At 35.3% G+C, this 21873-nt stretch overlaps 1 protein-coding gene across 1 annotated transcript; it reads left to right on the top strand.

Moving 5' to 3' along the window:
- The first annotated feature begins 12581 nt into the window (after window positions 1–12581).
- On the top strand, window positions 12582–13615 carry LOC148955581 (putative methyltransferase-like protein 24). The gene has a single exon (XM_089108257.1). The coding sequence runs from the start codon at window positions 12582–12584 to the stop codon at window positions 13395–13397; it is 816 nt and encodes a 271-aa protein (XP_088964383.1). The 3' UTR covers window positions 13398–13615.
- The last annotated feature ends 8258 nt before the right edge of the window (window positions 13616–21873 follow it).

Raw genomic sequence — 21873 nt, 5'->3', positions numbered from 1 at the left:
AAATCATCGGTTTTTGAACGAACACCATGTAAATAAAAAATCACACGTAATAAAACGACAGAGCCCCTCAAACAAGGTAAAGCTATTTTAAAAAGGTATAACAATTATTTATTTAACATAAATCCTCTTTTTCATTTTAACGTAAAAAATATAATAATTTTTTTTTTAACATAAATCTTCGCTTTTTAAACGAACACCATTTAAATAAAAAATAACACGTAATAAAACGACAGAGCCCCTCAAACCCCGTAAAGCTATTTTAAAAGGTATAACAATTATTTATTTAACAGAAATCCTCGCTTTCAATTGAACGTAAAAAATATAAGAATTATTTATTTAACACAAATCCTCGCTTTCAATTGAACTAACACCATGTAAAGAAAAAATCACAGGGAATAAAACGATAGAGTCTCTCAAACCCCGTAAAGCTATTTTAAAAGGTATAACAATTATTTATTTAACAGAAATCTTCGCTTTCAATTGAACAGAAAAAATATAAGAATTATTTATTTAACAGAAATCCTCGCTTTTTGAATGAACACCATGTAAAGAAAAAATCACACGGAATAAAATGACAGAGCCCCTCAAACCCCGTAAAGGTATTTTAAAAGGTATAACAATTATTTATTTAACTGAAATCCTTGCTTTCAATTGAACGGAAAAATATAAGAATTATTTACTTAACAGAAATCCTCGCTTTTTGAACGAACACTATATAAAGAAAAAATCACACGGAATAAAGCGACAGAGCCCCTCAAACCCGTAAAGCTATTTTAAAATGTATAAAAATTATTTATTTAACATAAATCCTCGATTTAAATTGAACGGAAAAAATATAAGAATTATTTATTTAACAGAAATTCTCTCTGTTTGAACGAACGATATGTACAGAAAAAACCACACGGAATAAAACGACAGAGTCCCTCAAACCCCGTAAAGCTATTTTAAAAGGTATAACAATTATGCTTTCAATTGAACGGAAAAAAAATATAAGAATTATTTATTTAACATAAATCCTCTTTTTCATTTGAACGGAAAAAATATAATAATTATTTATTTAACATAAATCCTCGATTTTTCAACGAACACCATGTAAAGAAAAAATCACAGGGAATAAAACGACAGAGCCCCTCAAACCCCGTAAAGCTATTTTAAAAGGTATAACAATTATTTATTTAACATAAATCTTCGCTTTCAATAGAACGGAAAAAATATAAGAATTATTTATTTAACAGAAATCCTCGCTTTCAATTGAACGGAAAAAATATAAGAATTATTTATTTAACTGATATCCTCGCTTTTTGAACGAACACCATGTAAAGAAAAAATCACACGGAATAAAATGATAGAGCCACTCAAACCCCGTAAAGGTATTTTAAAAGGTATGACAATTATTTATTTAACTGAAATCCTCGTTTTCAATCGAACGGAAAAATATAAGAATTATTTATTTAACAGAAATCCTCGCTTTTTTAACGAACACTATGTAAATAAAAAATCACACGGAATAAAACGACAGAGTCCCTCAAACCCCGTAAAGCTATTTTAAAAGGTATAACAATTATTTATTTAACAGAAATCCTCGCTTTCAATTGAACGAAAAAAAATTTAAGAATTATTTATTTAACAGAAATCCTCGCTTTTTGAACGAACACCATGAAAAGAAAAAATCAAACGTAATAACATGACAGAGCCCCTCAAACCCCGTAAATCTATTTTAAAAGGTATAACAATTATTTATGTAACAGGAGTCCTCTTTTTCAATTTAACTGAAAAAATATAAGAAATATTTATTTAACATAAATCATCGCTTTTTGAACTAACACCATGTAAATAAAAAATCAAACGTAATAAAATGACAGAGACCCTCAAACCTCGTAAAGCTATTTTAAAAGTTATAAAAATAATTAATTAAAAATAAATCTACGCTTTAAATTGAACGGAAAAATATAAGAAATATTTATTTAACAGAAATAATCGATTTTTGAACGAAAACCATGTAAATAAAAAATCACACGGAATAACACGACAGAGTCCCTCAAACCCCGTAAAGCTATTTTAAAAGGTATAACAATTATTTTTTTAACATAAATCCTAGCTTTCAATTGAACGGAAAAAAATATAATAATTATTTATTTAACATAAATCCTCGCTTTCAATTGAACGAACACCATGTAAAGAAAAAATCACACGTAATAACACGACAGAGTCACTCAAACCCCGTAAATCTATTTTAAAATGTATAACAATTATTTATTTAACAGAAATCATTGCTTTAAATTGAAAGGAAAAAAAAGAATTATTTATTTAACAGAAGTCCTCGCTTTCAATTGAACGAACACCATGTAAAGAAAAAATCACACGTAATAAATCGAGAGAGTCCCTCAAACCCCGTAAAGCTATTTTAAAAGGTATAACAATTATTTATTTAACAGAAATCCTCGCTTTCAATTGAACGAAAAAAAAATAAGAATTATTTATTTAACAGAAATCATAGCTTTACGCAAATGAAATACCATTGATACCACTAATAATACATGCGATACTGAACGAGTTATCAGATAGCTATAACTTACAGGTTATTAACACGTTTGACCAGTTTTGATTGGAATTTGCATTTTTTGCCAGAAGAAAGATCATGGATACGTGTTTATTTTTATTTTTTTTAAACTGGTATTTTTTCAAGGAAGCCCATAACACTTTGCAGAAACCCGTCTAGTAAGGCAAGGTGCTAAGGCAACTACCGTTCGTAGTAATAGGTGACTGGCCCTGGTAACCCAATGTACCGGTTAAACTACACACATATCCATGCCTCAGGCTTGTGAAAGTGCAGGTATACTTTCAAGTAATTGTGGCCTTACTACTGGTAGATTACTTGACTTTATTTTTGCTCGGTTTTAGTTTAATGGAGTTCTTGACTTTTCTTTGAAAAACTTATTCTTTGGAAAGTTTTTTTTTAAATTAATCCATAAAAAACACTACATTTTAGCAATGGCCAACATGTATAGCTTGCGCTCGTGACCAAAGGGCGGGTTGTCAACCCCGGGGCCATAGTTGTTTGATCTTGGGACTCTTTCTGACAAAATGGCTAACTCGAAATTTTGATCAGATACATTTGGGGAAAAAAGATGTAGGGAGGGTTGCCTCTGATAACTCGTTTCTCTTAAAAAAGACACTAGAACTTTAACTTCGAATCAAATGAACTCTCTCGGAAGTTTATAAGTTCACTCAGTATTATTTAGGTATTATTATTATTTTTCTCTAGGAAAAAAAATAATAGATTGAAGCCATATGCCCCTTTACTATAGGCGGCACTAGTGCGGTGTCTCTGATCAAAAGGTATTACGTGTATTCATGTTCTCAAAAGGGTTTATTTACAATATCTCAGGAATGGCTAATGGCATAAAGTTGAAACTTTCAGGGAGTGTTAAGTGAGATGTTAAACTAATTCAAATAATACCGTTTGCATCCAGGTTGTCAAAAGGTTTCATCTCAATATCTTTTGTTACTGGAAATCTTGCATATGATTGGTCCAAACGGAGAGCAATTCAGTTAAAATCAAGCTTTAATCTGGGTCCTTCTTTTTTAGATCCAGTGAAATCTATAAATCTGCTTTTCTAGCAGAGTGATAGCATCACGATGATGTAAAGTAAAACCATCAGAGATTGTGGAGGAGATGTTGAACTAAATCAAATGGTAGTATATGCATACACTCCAATTAAGGGGAAGCGGGGGGCCATGGCTCTCATAGACTTTGAAAATAACCGTGGTATTTCTATTTCATATCTATTTTTTTTAGCTATGTGCTATATTTAACCGGCAAAACTGGCAAACTAGGCATTTGTATTTTTTCATCCCTGTGCATCTTTTTTTCACAGCTATTAAATAGCACTGTTACTCTTTGATGACCTTGTTTTGAAATATTAAAAACAGCTCCACTCCGCAGTTTTAATAGAGCCGTTTATTTTTATACCATTGACCAGAAATAGCATCTTAGAGCAGATGGGTAGAGTTCAACCCAACAGTAAGTGTTGGCTGGTCAGTTTGTTTTTATTATTTTCGTGAATTCTTAATCAAATTAAATAAAAAAAACAAGTTTTTTTAAACTGAAAGTAAGGAGCGGCATCAAAACGTAAAACGAACAGAAATTATTCCGTACATGAAAGGGCCTGTCCCCTTTTCAACGCCTCGCTCTTTACACTAAAGTTTGACTCTGTCTCACAACTTTATTTTTTAAAACCATAAAAAGCCTTAGCGTAAAGAGCGAGGCGTTGAGGAGGGGACAGCCACATTTACATACGGAATATTTTCTGTTCGTTTCAAGTTTTAATTTCGCTCCTTATTTTCAGTTAAAAAACTTATTTAATTTCTGAACATTTTTGAATTAAACCAGCTTTGATTTTGGCTCACCGTACATGAATAATTAAAATGAAATTTGAATATTAATTTTACTTTTTTGGCTAAATGGCTTTCTCGAAATTTTGATCTGACGTAACTTACGAAATAACTTACTTAACGAACTTCTATATTCGTATATTTTTATTACTTAAGTGAGGAGTTATCCCCCTAGTCAATGTCTCACTCTTTACGCTAAAGTTCGAATTTTGTTCCAATTTTTTAAGAATGACCTCTGAATCGCAAAGGCTGTTTAATTAGAATAGATAGCTTTTTTGAAAGTACTAAAAAAACTTTAGCGTAAGTAACGATGTATTGATTAGAGGGATAACCCCTTATATGCGTAATCATTTTTATTCGTTTGAATTTTTAATGTTGCTCCTTACTTTCAATTGAAAAAACTTGTTTTTTTATTTAATTTCTGATCGTTCTTTTTAAATAATGCTGAGAAGTCTGGCACCCCCCTCGCTCATAGAAATGTTCCTTTCCCCTTGACAATATCCTCCATGAAAAGATCCTCTCTCGTAGTCCCCTCCTCTGACCCCCCTTCCCATCAAAAAATCCCTCTTGAAAACGTTAACATACTTCCAAATAGCAAATACCATATGTAAACAATGGGCAAAGTTCATAGCTTGCAGCCCTTCCCCGGTGGACTGTGGGGGATTAAGTCATCCTCAAAGACATATTTAATAGGTTTTTGACTGTTGAACAAAATGGTTATCTCAAAATTTTGATCCGGTGACTTTGGGAAAAATGAGCGCGGGAGGGGGCCTTGTTGCCCTCCAATTTTTTGGTCACTTAAAAAAGGCACTAGAACTTTTACTTTCTGTTCGAATGAGCCCTCTCGCGATATTTTATGACCACTGGATAGATACGATCACCCCTGGGAAACAAAACAAATAAACACACATCCGTGATCTTTCTTCTGGCAAAAAAATGCAAAATTCCACAGTTTTACAGATAGCAGTTTGAAACCTATACATTAGGGTTCCCAGATACGCTGAATATGGCGGTTTGATTCTCATTAAGATTCTATCGCTTTTAGGGGGAGTTTTCCCCTTTTTTGAAAATAAGGCAAATTTTTTCAGGTTTCTACCTTTTGCTGGGTAAGACTAAACTTGAACATTTGAAACAGCATAACAATTCGATTCTTTTGATGTATCTACTGGTATCAAAATTCCGTTTGTTAGAGTTTTGGTTACTATTAAGCCGGGTTGCTCCTTACTTACAGTTCGTTACCACGAACTCTTTGACTATAGGCAGAGGTAACGCCCCAGTGCTGCCTATAATAAAGAGCCGTTAGACTTCAATGTATTTGTATATTAAATAAAAAAATAAGTTTTTCCAATTGAAAGTACGGAGCAACGTTAAAACTTAAAGCGAACAGAAATTATTGTGTACATGAGGAGGCTGCCCCCTCCTCAGTACCTCATTCTTTACGCTAAAATTTGACATTTTGTTCCAATTATTCAAGAATGACTCCTGATACACAAAGACCGTTTAATTAGAATAGGAAGCTTTTTACAAATTAAAAAAACCCTTTAGGGTAAAGAGTGAGATACTTAGGAGGGGGAAACCCCTTCATATACGTAATAATTTCTGTTCGTCTGAAGTCTTAATTTTGCTCCTTACTTTCAACTGAAAAATAACTTGTTTTTCTATTTAATTTCTGATATTTTTAATTAATGCTAGGAAATCCAGCTCCCCTCCCATAGAAAATTTCATTCCACTACAAAAAACTCTCCATGGAAAAATCCTCCCACGTAAGCACCCCCACCCCGAAAATATCTGTATGCGTCTCAATGGCCAAAGCTATATGTAAGCAATGGGTAAAGTTCATAGCTTGCAGTCCTTCCCCGGGGCCTATGAGGAATCAAGTCATCCTCAAAGACATAGTTATTAGATCTTTCGACCATGCTGAAGAAAATGACTGTCTCAGAATTCTGATCGGACAATTTTGGGTAAAAAAGGTTGTGGGGGTCCAATAAATTTGATCACTCAAACAAGGCACTATAACTTTTTATTTTCGATCAAATGAGCCCTCTCCCGATCTTCTAGGATCGCAGGTTCGATATTATCACTCCTAAAAAAAAAAATAAACACGCATCCGTAATCTTTCACCGGGTAAAAATCCAAAATTCCACATTTTTGTACATTGGAGCTTGAAACCTGTAGAGTAGGGTTCTCTGGTATGTTGAATCTAAAGGTGTAATTTTCATTTAGATAACTTCATATGGGGGGGGGGGTGTTTCCCCCCTTTTTAAAAATTGGATAAAGTTTCTCAGGCTCGTAACTTTTGATAGGTGCCATTAAACTGAAACTGATGAATTTTACATATTTCAAATAAGCATCAAAATTTGATTCTTTTGATGTATCTAATGCCATCAAGGCTCTGTTTCAAAGACTTTTGGTTACTATTGAGCCATATCGCTCCTTACTTACAGTTCGTTAACACGAACTGTTTTATACAACTTAGATAAATGAAGCTGTCCGCTTGATTAATCTTATTGCTCCCCAAAATCACCTTTTCAAATTCAACTATTCCTAGCCTTAGCAACTTAATCACGTTAATATTAATTTTTTAAGCTATTCTTCCACCTTGAACGTGCAAAACCTCTAAAAGTTCAATCATTTTGCTAAAACTTTCACCTAGATTTAATATGAAACCTGCCACTAACATCAAACAGTTCGTGGTAACGAACTGTAAGTAAGGAGCGCCCCGGCTCAATGGTAACCGAAACTCTAGAAAACGGGTTTTTGATACCAATAGATATATCAAAAGAATCAGATTTCAATGCTGATTTCAAATATATAACTTTCATCAAGTTTAGAGCTACCCATCAAAAGTTACGCGCCTGAGAAAATTTGGCTGATTTTCAAAAAAAGGGGAAAGACCCCTAAAAGTTATAGAACCTTAATGAAAATCACACCATCATATTCAGCGTATCAGAGAACCCTACTGTAGAGGTTTCAAGCTCCTATCTACAAAAATGTGGATTTTTGCATTTTTTGCCAGAAGAAAGATCACGGATGCGTGTTTATTTGTTTGTTTGTTTGTTTTTTTTTTTTTTTTTCCCAGGGGTGATCGTATCGGCCCAGTCGTCCGAGAATATCATAGGAGGGCTAATTGGAAAAGCAAACAAAACTTCTAGTGCTCTGTTCAAGTGACAAAAAAAATGGAGGGCAATTAGGCCCCCTCCTAAGCTCATTTTTTCCCAAAGTCATCCGATCAAAATTTCGATATAGCCATTTTGTTTAATATGGTCTAAAATATGATAAAAATGTCTTTTAGGATGACTTGATCCCCAAAGTCCCCAGGGGAGGGCTGAAAGTTATGAACTTTACTCAATGTTAACAGATAGTATTGGTTATTGGGAAGTATACAGACTTTTTCAGAGGAGATTTTTTCTGGTAGGTGGGGGAAGGAGAGGGTCTGGGGCTATATGGAAGGATCTTTCCATGAAGGAAGTTTTCATGGGGGAAGGGACATTGCTATGAAGGGGGCGCCGGATTTCCCAGCATTATTAAAGAAAAAGATCAGGAATTAAATAAAAAAAAAACAAGTTTTTCAAATTATCAACTGATTGTTATTAAGAGGTCATTTTTAAAGAACTGTAAAAAAAAATTCGAACTATAGTTTAAAGAGCAGGGTATTGACTAGGGGGCGAACCCCCTAATATACGTGTTAAAAATTTATGAATATAGAAGTTCGTTACGTAAGTTAATTCTAAGTTACGTATATTTATTACTAATAAAAACGTTCGTAAATAAAATTAAACAAGTTTCGAGAAAGCCATTTAACCAAATAATATGAAATTTTGTTTTAATTATTCATGTACGGTGAGCCAAAATCAAAACCTGCATTAATTCAAAAATGTTCAAAAATTAAATAAAAAAAACAAGTTTTTTTAACTGAAAGTAAGGAACGACGTTAAAACTTAAAACGAACAGAAATTATTCCGTATATGAAGGGGCTGTCCCCTCCTCAACGCCTCGCTCTTTACGCTAAAGTTTGACTTTCTCACAACTCTATTTTTTTAAACAATAAAAAAACTTTAGCGTAAAGAGCGAGGCGTTGAGGAGGGGACAGCCCCCTTCATATACGGAATAATTTCTGTTCGTTTTAAGTTTTAACGTCGTTCCTTACTTTCAGTTAAAAAAACTTGTTTTTTTTATTTAATAACAAAAGAAAATGATAAAAAATTGGGTTTTTTAAGGCTAAACGAGATAACTGAAGAAACACACAAAGCGAAAGGACAACCGCCTTTCTTCTTCAGCGAGAACAAAATAACATATTCAAGGAAAATGCCGAAGAAAAAACCAAAAAAACAAACGTGAAAAGCCTATGCAAAAAAAAACAATGAAGAAACCAAAACAATTTAAAAGATAAATACAATACAATAAAAGCCAAAAACTATAAGCAATAAGACCATTAAGCGAGTCATTCGCCACTAACCTCATTTCGTACCTTAACCGCAGCAATGTAATTCTCGTGCATGGCACTTTTGTATTTGTCTGGTATAGAGGTTAGGTAAAGGATACGGCACTAGACCATAACAGTCCAAACAGGCGGTCCTGATCTCCGTTTAAAGGCCCTTCAACCAGAAAGTGGAATGGAGCGGGGCAGCCATCCTGTGCTTTTGCACGCTCTTCCTCCTTACCTTCCCCAGATTTCTCCAGGTACCTATTTAGAGCTGGGTCTACCCTGGCTGAGATTACGGAGTCACATCACTGACCCTTGTCTCAAACCAAATAAGTGGCCACACCAGGGATCAATCCGCCGTCCTTTGGACAACGGATTCCAAGTCCAGCGCCAACCACTCGGCTAGAGCGACACTGTTATACCATGCAAGGATAAAGCCTATGAAGCCGGATCGACTAGGTGGGGGTCCCGATTGGAGTTTTTTTGCTGGGCCCCCTCTATATATTAGATGTTTCAACAAAATTAAAATCCAGCATATAAATGTGTGTGTAAGAATAGCATAGCTGTTTGTGTCTCACAATATTTCTTCCTTGAGATCTATTGGGTTACGAGTGATCCAATTATTTAAAAGATGTGAAACGTGTTCTTTAACATCTCCATCGGGATCTAAAAAGTACATTTAGCTATATGAATATGGTTCAAAATCACCATCAGGGGTATTTCGTATTGGTTTTTGGAACTCTTTAGAGAGGGGGTGATGTCCTACAATAGACCAAACACATTCATTTGAAAATTATTGATGCAGTAATGCAATTCAACCAAGCATGCAGCAGTCCCCAAATCAATCATCTTTGTTGGCTATTTTCCTGAGGAAGAGTGGATGACTCTACAGTAAATGCATACAGTGTTTAGGGGTCCCATTGACTTGTAAATAGCACTTGCGTAGTTTACGTCATCTTTGTAGGTTGGTACTGTTTTTTTTTTGTTTTTTTTGCCACAATTTGCTGGCATCGAAGATTGTGATGGTGCTGATCTTCTAACATAATCTTTCTTCGGTACTTGTGTGAATAATGATACACACTCGAGAAGTGAAGTTAGGTCAGTCCTTTTGAAATATACCAAAATATAATGAAAATATAAGACTTTATAAACAAACTTGGGTTATATTTTTGCAAATTAGAGGGTAGAGAAAGTAAAATATAGCGGGTGTGCACGCAAAATATGTGAGCTACAATTATTCTGCATATTATGAAGTAAGATTTGTTTTCTACCTTCACGCTTTCCAAATACTTTACCCCATCCCCCTAATGTGCAAATATATATAGCTCAAACTAAATAAGTCCAATATATTCTGTCACCCGTCACTTGTTTTCCACTGAGCATAAGCTAATTGTCTCTTAATACAAACAAATAAGATTACTTTATTCTTGAGTGTGTACCATTATGTACACAAGTACCTTTTTATCTTCTTTACTTTCGTTTAATACTCGTTCTGATTCTCGCTGTCCTTTAACAGCACAATTCTTTGCTCTTCACCGTCATTTTCGATGCTCTATATACTTGCCTTAGCGTGTCTGCTAACCCTGCAATTCTTTGTTCTTCACTTTCACCTTTGACAAGTTCTGATTCCTGCTGTTGCTTGTATTTATCGCTGCTGATTATTTTTTAACTGCATACTTCTTTGTTCTCACGGTCGTATATTCTCTAACCACACATTTCTCTGTTCTTCATTTCATTTTGATTCATTCTGATTCTAATTGTCGCATGACTTGTAACCGCTTTTTCATTTCCTTCACTTTTGTTTTTGAGTCGTTTTGACTCTCGCTGCCACTTATCTTTTAACTGCAAATTTCCATGTTATTCAATTTCGTTTTTGACTTGTTGTAATTATTGGTTTCGCTAGTATTTTAACTACATATCTCTTTTATCTTTATTTTCGTTTATAATTGCTTCAGACATTTTTCAGTGCCTTTTGTCTTAGTTGCTTGGATTCGTCTTGTCACTTTTGATGGTCTAGGACTCTAGATTTTTCATTATCACTCGTTGTACATTTACGTTTCTCAGTTCGTTCTCTTGATCTTGTTTCGTTCGAAGGTCCAGTTTCTTTATTTTGAGCTTACGGTTTGGTCCTCTTTTGTTCTTTTTTTTACTAATATTGTGCCAACTTTATTTACGTTTGTGTCCCCTAGATATTATGAAACTGCTGAAAATACATTTTGAAATTTACATCACCGAATATAGGCACATGAACTTACATATTTCTAAATTTTTGTTCTGCAAATGCTTCTTAAACGGTTTCAAAATCTATTTTTCTTGTGTATTAACTTTCAGTCAACATGATTGCTAAACTATTTAGTCTATCCTGATTTATTGTTGATATCACATAGTTGTTTTTTTATTGGTTTTAGCCTAGAAAATAATCTCTCTCCAGAACCAACGCTTACTGGAATTGTTAAGAACATTTCTCAATTTCGAAAGTCAATTGGTCATTTTCATGGCGGCATGGGGCCCTTTCAAAACCGGGGCCCGATCGGGCCAAATCGTTCCAATCGCCCTTTTTCCAGCCCTGCCAAAGCTCTTCTATCAGCTGAATCAAACACCTGCTCATAGTCTACAAAACTGAAGACTAAAGGAGTTTGGTAACTTAGGGACTACTCAAGTATTAATCTAACGGTGAAAATTTCGTGAACACATCCTCAACCCTTCCTAAAACCACACTGTTATTTTCTTAAAATTTTATTTACAACATCGCTGTGTCTAAAAAGTACCCTCATGCTAAGTAATTTTCTACCGACAGAAACCAAGCCTCTATAACCAGTGTCTCTCCTCAATGTCCTATAACCAGTGTCAAGCCTCCAAACCGCTGTCTCTATAATTACCAGGCTCACTCTTACCACTTGTCTTATACAGGGGTTTAATCAGAGTTTTCCTAAAATCGCTAGGTACTTGTGCTTCTTGTTCAAAAATCATAGTTTTAATCTTTAGTAACTTATTTCTAATTTCATGAACACCATATTAAAGAAACTCATTTATCGCAATATCAGCACCAGAGGCCTTATTATTTTTTAAGCCATGCAGTTCTGTCGCTAATTCTTCCTCACAAAATAGATAATCCTAAACATGTTGGGAAATATTAGTAAGTACATCTTAAAACAATTCAGTAGAGCCCCCTTATTGGGAAATGCACAAGACTATTAGGTTCATTCCAGAAATCGTCGGTTCAACGTTTTGTGGACGAGCTGTGTCGAATAAAAACTTTCATCACATGGCACAGGGGAAAAAAGCTTTCCTTTTAACTATGGAGAGTGAAATACGAGGATCGTAATACACGCTGGGTGATATTTACCTTAAGATATCCATTTTGATATAGGAAGAGCAAGGTGTTGAGCTCCCCATCCCCTCGGGTTTTCATTTCTAGAAATTACTGTTGAAAGAATTGCCCTGTTCAATAGGTCTTAGAAAAAAAACTGAAGAATCGTTTAAGTATTTAGGACATCAAGCTCATTTGTGAAAACCAGGAAATTCCTTTCACTTCTTTCTTTTGGAATGAAACATAACGATAACTACACAACAATTTATGATATTTACTGCATGTTAGCAACTTCATGGCAAGGGGGAGGTGGAGGGTTAATCCTCAATCCCCAGTATTATTTCGATCCACAACTTCATGTCAATGAACGTTTCGTTTATGCCTTGCGGTAAACAGGGTATAATGCATGTTGCAACCTAAACAGGTTGATTTAGTCTTTGTCATCTCATTGATATGTTACGTTCCAGCTCAAGCGCAAGGAAAGCGCGAAAAGTGCTTGTTGTTGTCGGAATATTCTGTATTTTCAGGGTTTACTATAGATATATTCCAGAAGAACCTGTCAAAGGATATGGCAAGTTTCAGAGACCTTTTTTGGCTAATAGTAATGATAGCCAGCGCTTTTTCACTTGGCGCAACGAAAACGCCTGTAAGTCTAAGAAATCTTTTGGGGGAAAATTTTATTTTAAAAATTACTATGATGGAAATAAGACATTATGTTTAGACAGTGATGTAATGCCAGATCCAAATGGAAAATGTCTAATATATAGTTTTGGTGTGAATAATGACTGGAGCTTTGAGGAGGCTATGCAGAAATACGGCTGTAAAGTGTTAGCCTTTGATCCAAGCATTGGTAAAAAACCATTTAAATATTCTAAGAATATTCATTTCTACAATTTTGGACTTGGAAAAGTTGACGACTTGAGTAATCCAGGAGGCTGGCAGCTTAGAACTTTAGGGACATTAGTCGACAAATTTGGCCATAGTAATAAAATAATAGACGTGCTTAAAATAGACATAGAAGGGGCAGAATATGAGGCATTGCTAGAGATGCTTGAATCTGGGGTGTTGATGAATGTGAAACAAATTGCTATGGAAGTGCATAATCGTGATGATGATTATTATGGTGCCTTTTGGATTTTGGAGCAGAGCTTTGAACGTTTTGAATCCCTCCCAAACTTTGCATGTACTTACAAAAATGGTACAGACACAAGCCACTATTGTTTGGAACTGTCGTGGTTTAATAAAAGTTTTAGAAAGAATAATTTGTGAATAAACGTTTGATTTTTATACAAGCGTAGTTTAATATGGAAAGTTAAGGAGTTCTAGTCAACTAAGTAAAATTTTGATGTGACCAATTCTCGACAAAGAGTGCTGATTCACAAAAAATTGAATACTTATGGGGAGGGCAAGGAATTTTTTACATTTCTTAAAATGAAGATGCCAAAAAAGTATTGGTACTTACGTGTTATCCCAACCACATTCATGTTCTTGATCTGAGTAAAACCAGTTTCTCCGTCTGCATTCGGAGATAATTAGCTTAGCCTGAGTGAGATAAACTACTATGCAGGTATATTTAAATTAAATATTTAATATATAGAGCTGGTTAGGTTAGATAATTGATATAATGCGTTCTGGGCGGCCTGTTTTCCATAACTGCTGTAGTTTCCATAATTTTGTTACTAAAATATTATTTTCATCACATTTTGGTATATTTCATTATGATTACCCTAACTTCACTTCTTGAGCGTGGTTGGGATAAAACGTAGCTTAAGTACCAAAATATTTTTCAAAATCTAGGGTGGTAATATCGTTTATTTATTATCTTTTATAGAATGGAAATACCAAAGAAGTATTTCTTTTAAATCTAGAGGAGTAATAAAACTTAAGGAGAGTTAATTGCGTCCTGCCCTCCAATCGGTGCCCCTGCGTTCAGAGGAGTAGCTAGAGTTTCTGCCAAGAAAAACATCCAAATAATCTTCTGGTCCAAATTTTTCCAGTGACCCAAAGTTTATCAAATTGATTCTTAATGCCAAAGAAAGCCAATGTGAGAAGAAATTAAGTAAAGAAAAAAAAAACAAAAAAAAACAAGTTTATTCAAATGAAAGTAAGGAGCAACATCAAAACGAACTGAAATACTTACTTATTTAAAAAAAAAATACTTGTGTTTCAGTATTCGTTCTTACTGAATTGGGACAAAAAGTCAAACTTTTATGTGTCAAATACCATCATTTTTTTTATTTTTAACTTTAATAAAATTAAGACTTGGAGGAATAAATATCTGTATATGTACATTAAATTGACAATCTACGTTCATTTTTTTTTTCAAGTAAAGTGCAAATCGTGTTCTGGTCTTGAGAATGCATGGGGGATTATCAGCCCTACTCGTGTTATTTTCTACTTGTTTTGAGTTTAACGCGGTTATTTATTTTAATATATTCTCGTTTTGGGTATAATTTATTTATTGATAGTGATTTGTGGTATTTTTACGCTTGGAGGATTATTTGACTTTATTTCTGCTCATTTTTGGTTTTACGGAACTCTTTACTTTTCTTTGAAAAACTTATTTTGCGGAAAACATTCTTTAAATTAATACTAATAAAAATAGTATTGTGTTTTTTCTTTACCGTTATATAATGGGGTTACAGTCTTGTGACAGAACCAAACTTGGTTCTCTATCTTGACGAATTCTCTATCTATATCCATCAACTTTCGAAATCTATATAATATTAAATAAAAAAAACAAGTTTTTAGCTAACAAATAAACTTTCAAATGGGGATAAATCCATTTATTTAGACAGTGAAAAAACAGGTACAAAAGTCCAGATATTTCGGTCACATATACAGCGACCGTCTTCAGACCAACCCAGTAAACATCTAAAAACTCAACATTTAGTTCGCAATTAGAAGACACGGAAGGCTTTACCACTTTCATTGGAAATTTGTTTTACATTTGGGCAAGATTAAAGAAGAAAATTTACATCAAGAACTTTGAAGGAACTTTGTCAATGAACTCTCTCTGAAAATAATCCAGTGAATAATCCTGAAGTTCATTATTTTGTGAATGACCCGAAAAGTTACTTATTTTGTTACATATAAATATGCTAGTTTCAATTTTATTATTTTAGTATTTCTACTGAAGACGGTCGCTGTGTATGTGACCGAAATATCTGGACTTTTGTACCTATTTTTTCACTGTCTAAATAAATGGATTTATCCCCATTTGAAAGTTTATTTTTTCGTCTTAGAACGGCAGTGTATTCTAAGAAAACAACACATAATTTAAAGGTGTTACGTCGAAAATAAGTTTTTAACTGAAAGTAAGGAGCGACATTAAAACTTAAAATGAACAGAAATTATTCTGTAGCCTATATGAAAGGGGGTGTTCCCTCCTCAGCGCCCCGCTCTTTACGCTAAAGTTTGACTCTTTCTCACAACTCTACTAGCCTATATAAAACAGTAAAAAAAAAACTTCAGCGTAAAGAGTGGGGCGCTGAGGTGGGGACAACCCCTTTCATATACGGAATAATTTCTGTTCGTTTTAAGTTTTAATGTCGCTCCTTGTTTTCATTAAAAAAAAACTTTTTTTTTATTTAATTTCTGAACTTTTTTGAATTAAGGTGGGTTTTGAATTTTGCTCACCGTACATGAATAATTAAAACGAAAATTGCAAATCAGTTTTGCTTTTTTTTAAAACTAATAATAACCTTACAATAACCTAAGTTTGACTTTTGTTCCAGTTATATAAGAATGAATCCTGAATCACAAAGGCTGTTTAATTAGAATAATAACCTCTTTTAAAAGTTAAAAAAGAAACTTTAGTGTAAGAAAAAGCTATTGAGGAGAGATAACCCATCATATACGTAGTATTTTCTGTTCGTTTTAAGTTTTAATGTTGCTTCTTACTTTCAGTTGAAAAAACTTGTTTTTTTTTCAATTGCAGATCGTTTTATTTAATTTTTATTTAATTGCAGATCGTTTTTGAATAATTTCGGGAAATCCAGCTCTCCCTCCATGGAAAATTCCCTTCCCCCACGAGAAATTTCTCCATGGAAAGATTCTCCCACGTAACTTGAAGTAGGGATATTTGTGGAACGAATTTTGTAAGGCACAGCAACGAAACGGACAAAGAGGTCGAAACTATTTTAATGAAAATGAAAGTCATAAGTTGAGGAATTATCAAATGACTGAAATGAATGAAAGAAAAGATCTTTAGAAGATATACGTAATAATTTATATTTATTTTGAGTTTTAATATTATTCCTTACTTTTAGTTGGAAAAACTTTTTTTTTTTTTATTTAAGAACAACCACAAGCTGAAGAAATAAAATATCTTTGGTTTATTATCACATAAAAATCATAGTGATGAAGCTGCTTCAGGTAAAATTAAATGCTAAGATTGGACGGAAAATAACACAAACAAATTATCGCTTATATCGGGCATTATTTAACAAAATTCGAACTTTAGCGTAAAGAGCGAGGTATTGACGAGGGGACCAACTTCCTCATATACGTAAGTAGAAGGCTATCTTATACTCGTGACTACACCACGTGGTTTATGGTTTTCTCACTGAGAATGAAAAAACAGGAATTTTCTCACTTGAAAAACCAGGAATTTTGTCTGTTTTATGGTTTTTGTCAGTGAGAATGAAAAAACAGGAACTTTCTCACTTTCATGGATGTCAACAGCAATTTATGTATGTTTCATGGTTTTTGTCAGTGAGAATGGAAAAACAGTATTTTTTTATCACTTTGCTGTCAGTCATTAATCAAATTGTTTCCGGGCAAAGTTTAGTAATGTCTGACAGGTACTGCTCCAGGAATAGATCCAAGTCATTAATGTCTTTGCATCGGGAACAGTTCTACTGGTCGAACTCCAAAAGATATTAATAACCAAACGCCATGAAAACAATTCTCCATGAAACATCTTAACGATGAATTGTTTTAGCGCGGGAATCAGGTTTCTTATTAATTTGAAATGCATTAGCGCAGAGATGCCAAAAACAAAAGGAACACGCTGAATTACGTTTAGGGATAATTTTGGCGAAACTTTTTTAGACAGGTTATGGAATTATTTCGGCGAAAGATTTTTGAAGAGATTTTGGAAGAGGATTTGAGGGTGAAACTCTGTGGTCGTTATAATGCACAAGTTTCATTTGAACAGTGTTGTGAGGTCCTCTACCCCAACCCCAAAGGGTTCTGATCCCCCTACCCCAACCCCAAAGGAAGCCCCCTGTCCTCAAAGGTCCCCCAAGCTCCCAAAGGGCCACCGGCGCCCCCAAAGGCCCACCCCAGACCCCCAAAGACCCGCCCCCGGCCCCCCACAGGCCCAGCGAGCTCCCAAAAGACCAACGGGGTGCCACAGGCCCTCCACCAGTCACCAAAAGTCCCTCCGGCGCCCCACGGGCCCCCCGGCTCCCCCACGGTCCTCTCTTCGCTCCCCAAGGGCCCCCGGGCGCCCAAACCCCCAATCCGGCCTCAAGTGCCCCCCCCACCCCCCAAGGCCCGCCCAGTGCCCCAAACGCCCTCCCCCGGTCCCCAAAGGTCCCCCGGGCTAGAGAAGCGCCACCAGGATGCGCCATGGGCCAGGAAAGTCCTACAGGATGGGCCACAGGGAGGCACCGTCGGTTAGTACCGTGCCATGGGGGGTGCGACACAGGAAGGCACCGCAGGAACGTGCTGGAAGATGCGCTGCAGGGATGCGCCGCAAAAAAAAAGTAAACTAAAAAGTAAAAATTTCGAAATGTTATCCCCCAAACGCCCTCCTCAGACCCCCAAAGGCCCTCCCCCGGTCCCCAAAGGTCCCCCCGAGCTCCCCAAGGACCACCGATCCTCAAGGCACCCACATACCCTCAAAGGCTCTCCCCGAGCACCCGTATTTCGTTGATGTGAGTTGTCTGAAACCCATGATTTGGGATGTGTAGTTTGCTACTTCAAGCTTTTCTGAGCTAAGGTTTCATAGTATTTCATAGGTGAATGTTGTCTGAAACCAATAGTTTGGGATGAGTACTTTGCTATTTCAGGCTTTTATGAGCTAGGTTTCTTAGCCTATCGTTGGTGTGTGTTGACTGAAACTTATGATTTGGTATATGTAGTTTGCTATTTTTGACTTTTCTGAGTTGTATTTATTAGTCTTTCATTGGTGTGTGGTGTCTGAAACTTATGATTTGGGATGTGTAGTTTGCTATTTTCGACTTTTCTGAGCTGGATTTCTTAGCCTTTCATAGGTATGCGTTGTCAGAAAATTATGATTTGGGATGTATAGTTTGCTATTTCAGGCTTTTCTGAGCTAAAGTTGTCTAGTATTTCGTAGGTGAATGTTGTTTGAAACCAATAGTTTGGGATGAGTAATTTGCTATTTTTGTCTTTTCTGAGCTAGGTTTCTTAGTCTTTCGTTGGTGTGTGTTGACTGAAACCAATGATTTGGGATATGTACTTTGCTATTTTTGACTTTTCTGAGTTGGATTTCTTAGTCTTTCGTAGGTGTGTGTTGACTGAAACCTATGATTTGGGATGGGTGGATTGCTACGTTTGACTTTTCTGAGCTGGATTTCTTAGCCTTTCATAGGTGTTTGTTGTCTGAAACCTATAGTTTGGGCTGACTAGTTTGCTATTTTTGACTTTTCTGAGCTAGGTTTCTTAGCCGTTCATAGGTGAGTGTTGTCTGAAACCTATGATTTGGGATATGTAATTTGCAATTTCCGACTTTTCATAACCAGATTTCTTAGTCTTTCGTAGGTGTGTGGTGTCTGAAACCTATGATTTGGGATGTGTGGGTTGCTATTTTTTGACTTTTATGAGCTGGATTTATTAGCCATTCCTAGGTGTGTGTTGAATGAAAACTATGATTTGTGATGGTTAATTTGATATTTTTGACTTTTCTTATCTAGATTTCTTAGCCTATCATATGTGTGTCATTTCAGAAAATTATGATTTGGGAGGTGTAGTTTGCTTTTTAGACTTTTCAGAGCTAGGATTCTTAGTCACTCATAGGTGTTTGTTGTCTGAAACTTCGGGTTTGAGATGAGTAGTTGGTTATTTCAGACTTTTCTGGGCTAAGGTTTCTTAGTATTACGTAGGTGAATGCTGTCTGAAACTTATGATTTGGGATATGTAAATAACTATTTCGAGCTTTTCTGAGTTGGATTTCATAGTCTTTTCATATGTGTGTAGTGTCTGAAACCTATGATTTGGGGTGAGTAGTTGGCTATTTTTGGCTTTTCTTATTTACTATTCTAAGCCTTTGATAGGTGTGTGTTGTCTGAAAAGTCTGATTTGGGATGTCTCGTTTGCTATTACAGGCTTTTCTGAGCTAAGGTTTTCTAGTATTTCGTAGGTGAATGTTGTCTGAAACCACTAGTTTGGGATGAGTAGTTTGCTATTTTTGACTTTTTCTGAGCTAGGTTTCTTAGTCTTTCGTTGGTGTGTGTTGACTGAAACCTATGATTTGGGATATGTAGTTTGCTATTTTTGACTTTTCTAAGCTAGATTTCTTAGTCTTTCATAGGTGTGTGTTGTATGAAACCTATGATTTGGGGTGGGTGGATTGCTATTTTTGACTTTTCTGAGCTGGATTTCTTAGCCTTTCATAGGTGTGTGATGTCTGAAACCTATGATTTGGGGTGGGTGGATTGCTATTTTTTGACTTGTCCGAGTTAGGTTTCTTAGTCGTTCGTAGGTGTGTGTTGTCTGAAACATATGATTTGGAATATGTAATTTGCTATTTTTGACTTTTTTTAACAGGATTACTTAGTCTTTCGTAGGTGTGTGATGTCTGAAACTTATGAGTTGGGGGTGTGTGGGTTGCTGTTTTTTTACTTTTCTGAGCTGGATTTCATAGCCATTCTTAGGTGTGTGTTGACTGAAACCTATGATTTGGGATGTTTAATTTGCTATTTTTGACTTTTCTGAGCTAGATTTCTTAGCCTTTCATAGGTGTGTCCTTTCAGAAAATTATGATTTGGGAGGTATAGTTTGCTTTTTGGACTTTTCAGAGCTAGGATTCTTAGTCACTCATAGGTGTTTGTTGTCTGAAACTTCGAGTTTGGGATGAGTAGTTGGCTATTTCAGACTTTTCTGAGCTAAGGTTTCTTAGTATTTCGTAGGTGAATCCTGTCTGAAACTTATGATTTGGGATATAGTATTTCGTTGGTGAATGCTGTCTGAAACTTAAGATATGGGATATGTAAATTACTATTTTGGGCTTTTCTGAGTTGGATTTCTTAGTCTTTCATAGGTGTTTGATTTCTGAAACCCATGTTTTTTGATCTATAGTTTGCTATTTTCTAATTTTATGAGCTAGGTTTCTTAGCCTTTCTTAGTTATGTGTTGTTAGAACATTAAGATTTGGGATGTATAGTTTGCTAGTTCAGGCTTTTCTGAGCTAATGTGTCCTTAGTATTTAGTAGGTGAATGTTGTCTGAAACCAATAGTTTGGGATGAGTAGTTTGCTATTTTTGACTTTGCTGAGCTAGGCTTCTTAGTCTTTTGTTGGTGTGTGTTGACTGAAACCTATGATTTGGGATATGTAGTTTGCTATTTTTGACTTTTCTGAGCTGGATTTATTAGCCTTTCATAGGTGTGTGTTGACTGAAACCTATGATTGGGATGAATGGTTTGCTATTTTTGTCTTTTCAGAGCTAGGTTTCTTAGCCGTTCATAGGTGTGTGTTGTCTGAAACTTATGATTTGGGATGCGTAGTGTGCTATTTGAACTTTTCAGAGCTATGATTCTTAGTCCGTCATAGGCGTTTGTTGTCTGAAACTTCTAGTTTGGGATGAATAGTTTCGCTATTTCAGGCTTTTTCTGAGCTAAGGTTTCTTAGTCTTTCATAGGTGAATGATGTCTGAAACCTATGATTTGGGATATGTAAATTACTATTTCGGGCTTTTCTGAGTGGGATTTCTTAGTCTTTCATAGGTGTGTGTTGTCTGAAACCTATGATTTGGGATGGGTGGTTTGCTATTTTTGACTTTTCTGAGCTGAATTTCTTAGCCTTTCATAGGTGTTTGTTATCTAAAACCTATAGTTTGGGATGACTAGTTTGCTATTTTGACTTTTCTGAGCTAGGTTTCTTAGTCGTTCATAGGTGAGTGTTGTCTGAAACCTATGATTTGGGATATGTAAATTACTATTTCGGGCTTTTCTTAGCTAGATTTCTTAGTCTTTCGTTGGTGTGTGTTGTCTGAAACCTATGATTTGGGATGGATGGATTGCTAATTTTGACTTTTCTGAGCTGGATTTCTTAGCCTTTCATAGGTGTTTGTTGTCTGAATCCTATAGTTTGGGATGACTAGTTTGCTATTTTTGACTTTTCTGAGCTAGATTTCTTAGCCGTTCATAGGTGAGTGTTGTCTGAAACCTATGATTTGGGATATGTAATTTGCTATTTCCGACTTTTCATGACTGGATTTCTTAGTCTTTCGTAGGTGTGTGGTGTCTGAAACCTATGATTTGGGATGTGTGGGTTGCTATTTTTTTGACTTTTCTGAGCTGGATTTCTTAGACATTCTTAGGTGTGTGTTGACTGAACCATTTGATTTGTGATTTTTATTTTGCTATTTTTGACTTTTCTGAGATAGATTTCTTAGCCTATCATATGTGTGTCCTTTCAGAAAATTATGATTTGGGAGGTGTAGTTTGCTTTTTGGACTTTTCAGAGCTAGGATTCTTAGTCACTCATAGGTGTTTGTTGTCTGAAACTTCGAGTTTGGGATGAGTAGTTGGCTATTTCAGACTTTTCTGAGCT

This window comes from Artemia sp. Qi Xiang Cuo, chromosome 2 (genome assembly GCF_049724085.1).
Source record: "Artemia sp. Qi Xiang Cuo chromosome 2, ASM4972408v1, whole genome shotgun sequence".
Classification (NCBI taxonomy): domain Eukaryota; kingdom Metazoa; phylum Arthropoda; class Branchiopoda; order Anostraca; family Artemiidae; genus Artemia; species Artemia sp. Qi Xiang Cuo.
This window is presented reverse-complemented; position numbering and strand designations above follow the sequence as displayed.